Source organism: Rhinatrema bivittatum, chromosome 7 (assembly GCF_901001135.1).
Source record: "Rhinatrema bivittatum chromosome 7, aRhiBiv1.1, whole genome shotgun sequence".
Lineage (NCBI taxonomy): Eukaryota > Metazoa > Chordata > Amphibia > Gymnophiona > Rhinatrematidae > Rhinatrema > Rhinatrema bivittatum.
Window position 1 is genome coordinate 309608978 of NC_042621.1, and position 12165 is coordinate 309621142.

Here is a 12165-nt window from a genome sequence, read left to right on the forward strand (position 1 = left end):
GAGAAGAGGCTTCCCGGAAACTGTCAAAGAGCATGAGTTGCCAGAGCTACTAGAATCATGGCTTGTTCAGGTGTTAGGCCTCTCTATTACATGTGGTGCTGTCCACGTACAATGAGCGCATCACTTGGGAGTGCGAATGCCATCGGTGAATAAGCTGCAATCACGAACTTTCAGCATAAAGAGGAAATCCTTCAGAAATATCGCAAACATAAAAATCTTGAATACGAAGGGAAGCAGGTGTTACTTTTCAAAGATTATTCGGTGGCCACATCTGGCAAACGGTGAGCCTTTTCAACTGTTTGCTCTAAGTTGGTTGATCTGCACATTAAATTCCAGCTAAGCTTAAACTGACCTACAATGAAGAAGTGACGTTTTTTTTGCATCGGCAGACGAAGCTCAAGCTTTTCTACACACTATTCAAGCTAACAGTGGAGACCCCTAACACTGCGGGGCTGCAGAGAAACCTGGCTACGGTGTAGTAGTTAAATAGCAATGCGGCCAATGTGTACTAATTACTGATTCACTTATTCCTTCATGCTTTTACACTTCTACAGCGAGTTTTCTGTTCTCCTAGGACATCGAGTTACCGTACTTTCACTTTGTTTTATTGAACAGAAGTAGGAACTTTTTATTCTTATAATCCTTCTTCATCTAAAGGTCGAGACTGAAAATCTCCTGGCAATGACCTCCCCTTATCCAACTATGATGGACAGTCTCGCTGATCTTGCAGGACCTGTGTACATCAAAGGGTTTTTTTGTTTGTTTTTTTTAAGCCATTACTCCAGCTTTCTCATATACATTTCTTATTGGACTACTGTTGGTTTGGGGAATAGGGTCCTCCCACCTAGATCATGGTCCTGTTGCCCGAACATGGGCTCTATGTTTGCACTTGGGGAGAAGGTTGGGGGAGAGAATAGGGGAGGGGGATTTAGGAATTATTAGGAAGGTAATGGTGAATAAAAAGGAAAATGTCATAATGCCTCTGTATCTCTCCATGGTGAGACCGCACCTTGAATACTGTGTACAATTCTGGTCGCCGCATCTCAAAAAAGATATAATTGCGATGGAGAAGGTACAGAGAAGGGCAACCAAAATGATAAAGGGAATGGAACAGCTCCCCTATGAGGAAAGACTAAAGAGGTTAGGACTTTTCAGCTTGGAGAAGAGACGACTGAGGGGGGATATGATAGAGGTGTTTAAGATCATGAGAGGTCTAGAACGGGTAGATGTGAATCGGTTATTTACATTTTCGAATAATAGAAGGACTAGTGGGGGCACTCCATGAAGTTAGCAAGTAGCACATTTAAAACTAATCGAAGAAAATTATTTTTCACTCAACACACAATTAAGCTCTGGAATTTGTTGCCAGAGGATGTGGTTAGTGCAGTTGGGTTTAAAAAAGGTTTGGATAAGTTCTTGGAGGAGAAGTCCATCACCTGCTATTAATCAAGTTGACTTAGAAAGGAACCACTGCTATTACTAGCATCAGTAGAATGGGATAGACTTAGTGTTTGGGTAATTGCCAGGTACTTGTAGCCTGGATTGGCCACTGTTGGAAACAGGATGCTGTGCTTGATAGACCCTTGGTTTGATCCAGTATGGCAATTTCTTATGTTCTTATGTTCATATATTCTTACAGGAGTTCTAAGGGTTTGAAAAGGGAGGAAGGAAAGGAGGAGAAACAGCATTGGAGGAGGTTTTCTATCTCTGCAACCATGGTTATGATAGGTTCCTGTTTTTGGCATCAGTGTATCTTTTTTTGTTTATGATTTGCTCTCTGCTTCAACAGCAAAGGGAAATGTGGAAAAGAGGATTTGCATTCAGATAACAACCAACAAGGACTGAACTTCACTATCTGGGTAAACAAATAAGAGTGGGGGTAGCTTGCTTATTACAGCGGTTGCTTCCCTAAACCAATTAAGCCTATTACATCACTTTGAATGCATATACAGCGTTGCTCTCTGCTTCTATGGCAGGGGGAAATGTGGAAGAGAGGATTTACATTCAGACAACATCCAATAAGGCATTGATCTGTGCAGTCTGGGTAAACAAGCATCGGGGTAACTTGCTTGATGCGGCGGTTACTACCTTTAACCATTAAGCCTTATGCTCACATTTGATGCAACTCCAACATTTATTTATTTATTTATTTCTGATTTTTATATACCGACGTTCTCAATACAGGTATCGAATCAGGTCGGTTTACATAGAACAAAACTGTCGCAATAGGGCGTTACATTAAACAGCGTTTCTTAGCATATGAGTAGCATATAACATAAATATAAATAATATAAATTAGATATTACATATACAATAATAATAATAACTCGTCAACAGGACGTGGATAAATATAGGGAATGTTTAAAACGTGAATAAATATCTTGAATAATTAAAGAGGATTAAACATTACTCTGCATCAACGGCAGGGGGTAGCAGGAAATTTGAATCAAACAGTTACCAACAAGGGCCCTGAACTTGTTGGTTGATGAAACAGATAAGTATAGGAAAATAAGTGTGGGAGTTTGCTGGGCAGACTAGATGGGCCTATTGGTCTTTTTCTGCCATCATTTCTATGTTTCTATGTTTCTGTTATTACAAAGTCAGGTTTGGCCTTAGCCTGGGGGTCCAAAGCATTCTAGTTGATATTGGTGCCAATTTCATTATCACCTGTGCAGTTGAGATTCCATGACACAATCTGATGTTTGCTGTGGAACATGGAACGTAGCTGGTAATGGATCAGTTACTAAATGATATAAAATTTTACAAGCTTTGCAATGCAATAAAACACAAATAGCGTTCCTACAAAAGATACGTCTTGATGAGGTATACCTCAAAAACCCTTTTGAGGTATACCCTTTTGAGGTATACCTCCAGCTTACGGTCCTGAAGATCCTGCAGGGCTGTTCCTCCAGTGACTGGAATAGTCGTACGTTTTGTGACTGCTGAGACTGCAGAGTCTACCTTCGGGACCTTGAGAAGATCCAAGAAGTCCTCGGGGAGAGGGTAGAGCTTCTCCATTGCTCTGCTGATTCTCAGTGAAGATTCGGGCATGTCCCATTCCCTAGCTAACAGTTGCATGAAAGAGGGATGGGTAGGAAAGGCCCTCGCCAAGGGCCGAAGGCCTGCTAGTACTGGGTCCCCCTTCTTGCCTGAGGTGGAGGGTCCCGGTGGATCCTGGGGAGCCTCAATATCTAACTCCTGTAGAATATGCGGAATGAGGACATCCAGCTCTTCCCGCTGGAAGATTCGCAGTACCCTAGGATCGTCGCCTTCCATCTGGGCCGCAAGCATCGGGTCGTCCATCCCGGGCAGTGGATCAACAGGAGCGGGGTCCGGGGCTGAGAAGACTCCCTCTACCGGGGGCAGCGTGAGCCAAACCCGGGAGGCCCCTTGTGATGTGATGTCCTGGGGACCTTGGTGGGTGGGGGTCCTGTCGCGAGGTCCGGGAGCTGGCCCATATGCACCATATCGGCATTGTGCATCAGGATTATAAATTCCGTAGTAAAGGGAGCAGGTCCCGGGGGAGGCAGTGCAGGGGAGACCAGGGCTGAAAACCGGGGTCCAAAAGTTGGACCGGCGTTAGGTTTGGTGGCTGGTTGGGAAATTCTTCATCCAAGTCCTCCCCCTCAGGCGATAACAGCATTGGTTCCGAATTCAAAATGGCTGCCGTTCCCGCCATAGACGGGAATGGGCCAGATCCCAAAATATGCAGGCGCGCTTGATCGCGCGAAGAAGGCCATCCCGTTGGCTGTGAGGTGGCTTCCCCACCAGGGAGGCACCTCGTGCACAGCCCCTCGCGGGAGAGCTGGGACCCCGGCTCCCCGCATGCCAAACACCGGCTCGATCGCGGCATCCGCACTGGGGGGGGGGGGGGGGGCGCCATGAGGAAACCGACGCCACAGGCTGCGGGAAAACGCGTCCGCTGCTGACTTCGACCCTCTGCTGAGCAACCTGCTCAAAGCTGCCGGCAGCCCTGAGGAATGTGCGTCCCGGGGCCGGAGGTCGGGAGGCGGCGGAGGGGCTGAAACTTTCAGCTGTCACCCCCGAAGAGAGCCGGTTCTGAGGAACCTACAAGGAAAATCACAAATCAAAACTTACCCCACAGAAACTGCCTGAGGAGAGAGGAGAGAGAAGCAGACTAGCCCCGAAGCCCCAGAACTATTTGCAAGCTCAAAGGTAGGAGGTGCCTGCTCTAACTGCAAAAATTCTTTTTTTTTTTTAAGAAACTTGATCCACCGAAAAGAGAACACAGAACAAATAGGACAGAAAAAGAACCAAAGAAAGACTCTGTCAAATCCCAGGGGGAGCTAAGGCTCCCCTACTCCTATCTGCTGGAGTCAGAAAGATACTGAGACTTTTCTGAGGGTGCTCTGACTCCATCTGCTGGATGGGGGACATAACCCACCGTCTGGACTGATCCTGGAACGTATACGGAATGGGCTGTTCAGTTAAGCCTGACTGAGAATTTTGAGACCTGGAAGCATGGGGATTCCTTTCCCCTGAACAGACTGGTGGAAGGATTGAGTAATTGTTGTTCCAGGGGCTACAGATGATCAGAGAAAGAAGACAAATTGGGATATCTGAGTGAAGTTATAGACCATACTTTGCTGTTGTGATCCACTGATCCAAGAACTGTGTATTTCTGAGTTGGGAACTGTCTGCTGAGTTTTTCAGATATTTTTGCTACTGAACTGATTTGAACTGTAAATTTCTTTCTCCACTTTTTTCTGAAATGATTTCTTTACAATAAAGATTTCATTTTTGGAGCACAAGTACCAGTGTGGACAATGTGTTTTTTCAAGATGTCTATGACCTAGTTTGGCCCTGCAGTCCACGACCTGAGAGAGATCAGCCCCAATTTTCCCCAGGGCTCCTGGGAGGTGGGGTTACCCGCCCTCCCCCAACATTCCCTTCTACAAATCTGTTTTGGAAAGCATTGCCAAATCCATTACTCTGCATGCTTTCCCAATTTGTTGGAGAAAAGAAATGGGTACAAGTACAGACCTGAGCAGGTGACAGCAGCATCGTCCTCATGGTCACAGGAAGCTGAGTCTTCCTCATCGTAAGGACACTCCCACAGCCAGGATTCACTTCCTGCACACTGGAACTCCTCCAGAAGGATGCTTCCATTGCCTGGCCCAAAGTCATCGGAAACAGCAGCTGCTCCACAGCCCAGCTGCCTGCACACAACACTGGCGTCACTCAGGTCCCATCCAGTGCCACAAACTGTTGTCCAGGTGCCATCAAAGTTAACCTCCACCCGACCTTGACATTTATTCTCACCATCTGAGAGTCGTAGCTGTGGCTCAAATACTAAAGAGACAAGAAGAATGTGATGTTAGTAAATAATTTCAGTCAGCTGATAGAACGCCTCTGAAACCTGTAAAATCTCAGCCCTGCGTTCAGTACAGGTGTCACTTGTAAATGTTTCTGATTTCTTCATCTTCCCTATATCTATAGCAGATGCATTAAGAACAATCCCCCTCCCCATTTAATCCTGTCATCCCCATTCCGCCCCAATTGGGCTGCTCAGTTAGTGAGGTTGAACCTTGCCAGCGTTAGGTATGTGTGGATTTTAGAGTAAGAAAAACCTTTCTTTGTGTTCTTAAAGGTCTCAGTATTTGCTGGATTGGCTATATGGGGAAGCACAGTGGAAACATTTTAGATTTTGTAGAGTTTAGCAAGCATGTTGTGTTCTGAGTTGCTGTTATCTCAAGAAATGAATGTACTGTCAGATTTTGTTTGGGCACACTATAGTCAAAATATAGAGTGGGCTGCATGCTGATTCGAAAGATGGGTTGTGCAATATTGCATCAGACTTTGCAACTATCACCTAGCATGATATAATTAACGACACCTAGAATGTAAGAAAAATGGGAATGGTTTCAGTATTTGGACGGTTAAAATTCTCACCGAGAAGCTTGATGATCTGATCCAAATGATTGGTAGCAGACCCTAAATTAGGTCTGTGATTGGACCAATTATGTGACAATAAGAATATTTATTTATTTATTTAAATTCTTTTACTATACCGATACTCAAGACGAGGTCTTATCGTACCGGTTTACAATAAAACAGGGGAAACCAATTAACAAGTAGAAGGAAAAGTTACATTAAACAGGAAGCGAAAAACATGGGAGATGGAAGACAGGAAAAGATTTTAAACAATAACAACTGGAGATTGATAAAATAATAGTCGAATACATAATGAATAATGATGTGACATAAGAATGCATGCCATCAGGGAATGAGGCATTGATTGGTCGCATGCCCTGTTAATGAAAGATATTAGAGATGAGCTCTGGGGGCTAAGGGGGTTCCAATCGAATGGATGGAGCAACTGTGGCATAGCCATGTAGAATTTTATCTCTAATAAAGACAATGAAAGATGAAGTGTTGAATATTTTTAAGTAAAATAACTATTAGTGGCTGGACAATGACAAATGGAAATTTACAGTTGCTCGTTGGAGATGTTTAAAATTACCAGGTCCTCCAGCAGCTGCGATTAGGCTGGGAGGTCTTTTTTTCCTTGTTTGGATCGTATATCCGACAGATGCTTGCTTAGGGATGGGGAGGGAGGAAAGGAACTCTCAGCACCACCTATTGCTGTGGAAGCCACCTGTGGGAAATATGCGCTTGCCAGCAAGCCATTTCAGGGTTTAAACACTAACTTCCCTTCTCCCTGACATTTGCCTGAATAAAAGCATCACTTGTGCTTAAGTCTCTGCCTGGGAAAGGATACCTGTTGGCCCTGAATTCCTGGGGGAGGGGCTGGGTTTTCCCTAGTCAGAGGCAGGACAAAGTCAGGAGGTATAGATTTCAGCAGCCAATGAGATGATCCGTGCACACCCCCTGAGCCAAAGCCAATGGTGTAATGACTCTTCTGTTGCTATGGGAAAGTAGCCAATCATGTAATGATACATCATCTGCCTTTGTATGAATGTACAATAAAAGGAAGAGGCTCGTGAGGGCAAACCCTCTTTGCCTCTTTGCCTTCTCTCTTCCTGCCTGCCATGAAAGCTGTCTGAGGCCTATTCATTACTCCTATATCTGGTGACCCGCGACAGTGATGATAAACCCCATGCTTATTTCGGCTGGTCATAGCTTAAAGGTACGTACCGTTCAACAGATCTGCTAATCGTAAGTATATTAAAGTACTTTTTAGTATGTTTAAGTATTTTTTAGCAAGTTTGTTCCCCACACTCGTAAGCATGGGCAATGATTTGACTGTACAGCAGCGGCTACATGCCAGGAAGCTGCAGCAAATCATCAATAATCATTATTTCATCACCAGAAGAAAAATAGCGCAAGTCAGCCTGGGGGACTTAGAAAAATTAATAAGTGAAATAGCTTGCCGTTGCCCTTGGTATTCCATGGAGTCTGGAACTCTAAATACCCAGAATTGGATTTCAATCGGCAATTGTCTTCATATGGCTCCCAGAGCTCCCATAAAGCAAAGATTAATCTGGCAAAAATGTACGGAAGCCATCGAACACATGGTAGAAAAAAAAGGTTTAAAAACAGCAGTTTCAAACCATGTGCTTTTAGAAGCAGGCAGACATACCCTTCCCCCATCTTCTCAGTCTTCCTCAGAGACAGCAAATTCTTTGTATCCTCAGCTCCCCATTCCTACACCCAAGGCACAAGCAATTCACACCTTCCCCATTTCTTCAGAAAAGCAGTCCTTGAGAACAATAGAGCCACCACCTGGCCTGGGTGGGGCGATTAGCATTGAATTTCAGCAGAAACTGCAGAAAGAAAACCTTACAGAAACAGAATTATTAGAAGGACTTCAAGCCTTCCCCATCCCAGAAAAGAACCATGAACAAAGGGGGACAGAAAATGAAATAGAACATCTGGGGACACACACTCACATGGCTCCTGTGGCTTCCTCTGCATCCACCTCAGAGAAAAGACCCCAGGAAATAGAAAACACTGAGGTCAGAAAAACTAGCCTTCCTCCATCTTGCCTGCAAACCCCTTTCCCCACTAACCACTCCCTGAACATTCATTTGCCATTGCCTGAGACAGTCATTAATTCTGCATCACCAATTTGTGCAGGTAAATTACTATCTCAAACCACTGCTCCCGGTAACAATTTATGTGCAGCGGTCAGCATGGGATTCCACCTTGAACATGGAAATCTCACAAGGGAGGAATTATTGAAAGGGATTCAAGCCTTTCCCATTACAGAAAGAAACAAAGAACTAGGTGTGGCAGCAATAGAGTTGAGTGCAGCCCGGAATGCCATGTGCAGTGACTATGCCCCCAGGTCTTCAAAGAAATCAGCGTGTAAGACCTTGGGCCAGGCAGCTGCACTCCTGTGTTACAAGCAAAGAAAATATCAATATGAAAAAAAGATTTAATTAGACTCCTGCGTTACAAGCAAAGAAAATATCAATATGAAAAAAAGGATTTAATTAGACTCCTGCGTTACAAGCAAAGAAAATATCACTATGAAAAAAAAAAAAATGGTTTCTCTTTACAAACAGTACAGATTTGGAAAAAATGGTTTCCCTTAACAAACAGTACAGAATTGGAAAAAATGGTTTCTATTAACAGACAGTACAAATTTGGAAAAAATGGTTTCTCCTGGTCTTCGATGTTCAGTTGCAGAGGGACTGCATGCTTAAGGAGTAGTTTCTATTTGAAATTCAGTTACAAAAAATCTGCATACTTTGAGAGTATTTTCCCCCACAAAGTGTATGCATAGCCTTATGTTACAAACTGTACTGAAATTTGAATAATATACTGTATAAATTACATGTGAAAGTTCCCTTTTACAAAGTTTATTTGGCTCACATTTAAAATGACTCCATTTCTCTGAGATTTAAGTTTATAGTTTGAATTGCCAGTGCACAGAACTTCTACTTTTATTGTGATTTGCCTTACAGGAGAAAAATAGAACCTGTCTGCAAGGAATCAGTACTTGCCAAGCCATTGTCTGTCGTCAATTGTTAAACAAAGCTATCTTTAAGTTTCTATTGACTGAAGGATTAACTCCTTGGGTGCAGTTCTTTTCTTTTGAGAAACACTGCTCCTCCCCCCCTTTTTCTGTAACTCTTGCTAGCCACTCATGGGGGAGGGAGGGAGAACTTTTGAAAGGAAAAAAAACTGGACTTAGTCCTGCAGTTTCTCTCTCTACTTTCTATATGTCTTTAATCTTTTAATACTTTCAAACTTTAGCGTGCAGCAGACAGAGCAGAGCAAACAGCGTGTTTAATTTCCTATTCTAATAATTATAAGAAGAAATTCTATTCTGATATTCCACATTGAATTTAAGCTCAGAGTATTATTGATTGCAACCTGGAACAATAGTTGCAATCTATAATGTAATGATGGGGTCTCCACTAGGAGGCGCTATGTTATTCTACAAGTTATATTATATTATTGTTTTAATAATTCTGTTGTATAATAGTTTTTATTTTTCAGGCCTACAGACCTTCTGTATTAAGGACACTTCAGTTTTATTTTCTTTTTCACAAATTTTTACAGAACTCTGAACCTTAAAAATTGTACTGACAGAGGTTGCTACATCTAAAGCAATCCCTCCCAAGCCTTTTCTTGCAAATCCAAATTGATTTTATTAAATTGAATGATAGAATTGATTTCTTCAAGGTTAAAAAAGTAAGAATTTCACTTTAATCCTTACCTTAGTAAATTTTTGCTGTATGCCAGTTTTTAATATTTTCCAGATTGACACTGCCATGAGGAGATGTGAAGTTGGCACTTTGCAGTTTATTTTAACATTTTTCTAACGCCTTTTGACTTTTGATTTTTGATCCTTGATCTAATTTTGTTTTTGATAACTTTTTGATAAGATTTTTAGCTCATATTATGTGTTATCTGTTGTCTGTCTTGATGCCAAGAAGACTATGAATGAATATGAATATGTGTCAGTTTGGTGTAAATGAATATTTGCAAGATGAATGAATATATGTCAGTCTTGTGTAACATATGTTTAATGTAATCTCTAATATACTTGTCATTTGATCCTGCTTACTGCAAATGACTTTTCCTTTAAACGATTAATTTACATTTATTGCTATTTTACTGAATGAAAATTGATCACTGCATAAAAAATTCTTGATAATGGGGCTACCCTCTGTCCTGAAAACTGATAATGGCTCTGCTTATTGCAGCCATTCCTTTGCATGAATTTTGTCAATAATTGAACATTAAATACTTATTTGGCATCCCCTACAACACCACAGGGCAAGCCATTGTGGAGAGAGCCAACCATACGCTTAAGAGCTCTGGACCAAACAAAAAGAAAAAAGGGGGGATTGCCCCTGGATTTTCCCCCTGAACAAAGTATTGTTTACTTTAAATCATCTAAACATATCAGGTTCACATAAGAACACAGCCATGAGTAATCATTATGGGACTAGGGTTAGTCACCCACAGCCATCAGTTTTGTATAGAATATTTAATGTCTGGTACGGTCCCGTTCCCTTAAAATGGGGAACGAGGATATGTTTCTCTGCTTGCTTCCACAGGTATCAAGCCGTGGAAAGATGGAAAGGTGTCCAGGTCTACAGGACCCGATCCCCAACTTCTCCCTGAGCCTCCATAGCCCTCAGAAGGACAGAGACCGGACTCCTTGCAAAAAGCAGCACCACATGACCTGGAGACAGATCAATTTATTTATTTATTTATTTTTAATTTTTATATACCGAAGTTCTTGTAGGGACTACAAATCAATCCGGTTTACATAAAACGAAGAACTGCTCAACAGAGAGCGGAGCTTTACATGGAACCGAGGAACATATGGAACAGTATAACTGATTGACAATTTAACATAGTGCTAAATAAAGTAATAATAGTTTAACTGGAAATAAATAAAGCAATATAATATTTTATAAAGACAGTTTAACTGTTTAACGTATCAATAAATATAAATATAAGCAATGCCAGATATATATATAAAATATAGTAAATTTTTGAGCTTAACGGTAATTGTCCAGTAGCAGATTCTAAAATTAGTACTTGATGCCGTGTTCATAATTAGGGTAATTAGGATACTTAGGAATTGTGAAGTCTGTTCGTCACCGTAAAATTAATCGTCTGGGAAAGCTTGTTGGAAGAGAAATGGCCCTATCCAACCAATCTGCACAACTCTTAGAACAGCAAGGCCTTGAGAAAACTCCAGAGAACTTATTAGCCGCTTTTTCTTGCCTGAATGCCAACTCATTAACAATTGTGTTCTGCATCCTCCTCCTTTGCCTTATTTCTCCAGCTATGGCGATTTCAGAACAAGGACTCTGACAGGACAACATGTACATCCTCGAATCAGAACTTTTCACACCTGTTGAATCGAACAGACTGTTGGATCTGCGCACACATGCCAACCCAAGCCTGCGGAGAACTACTGATGCATGCTGTACCATTTAACCTTACAGTATGGACTAATTATCCTTTACAGAGAGGTGTTTTCATTAACTCTCCAGTTAATAATACCATACTACACATTGGTAGCTGTATTCAAGAGACTGCCGCTCTTTGTTGGGACTATGATACAGGGGATGGAAAGGGAATTCAGGTGGGAAATATCCATATTGTAACCGAACTTTTGTATTAATCACTGAACACTTACATAATTATACCACACATATGTATACAATTGGCAGATTTCAGGATGTGCAGTGGGAGACCCAAGCAAGTACAGAAAGTATAGAGGGGATGAAGGATTTACCCTTTGTAGTTATATAGCCCAAATGATAACCAATGACATGTCCACTAATCTGTTAGGAAACATATGGATGTTATGTGGGTGTAGAGCATATATGTACATTTCCCCAAGATGGAAAGACAGATGCACTTTAGGCTACATCCTCCCCTCATACTATGCAGTCAAAAATTTACCCAAAGCAAGGCTCCGTAACAAAAGGGAGGCGATAAATAATCCCATAGAAAAGTATACAGAAACTCAGATAGCTAGAAGCCAGTTTCCCCCAATGGGGACAGATATGAATTACAGAGACTTACACATCCTAGCTAACTGGACGACTGCCATATTTAATCAGACAGTCCATGCATTAAAACTACTCACAACAAAAGTCTCTCAGATTAGAGAAGTAGAATTACAGAACAGCTATACCTTACAAACCATTTTAGCCTTAAAGGGTGGTGTTTGTGCATTAATTGGATCTCATTGCTGTGTGT

General features: G+C 42.0%; 1 protein-coding gene across 1 annotated transcript in view; it reads right to left on the reverse strand.

The window, feature by feature from the left end:
* The window catches only part of LOC115096248 (deleted in malignant brain tumors 1 protein-like), a 223263-nt gene that overhangs the window by 107377 nt on the left and 103721 nt on the right, over positions 1-12165 (reverse strand). Inside the window, exon 12 of the mRNA XM_029610757.1 lies at positions 5005-5313. Within this exon, the coding sequence (XP_029466617.1) occupies positions 5005-5313 (309 nt within the window). The remainder of the gene's footprint in view (positions 1-5004; positions 5314-12165) is intronic.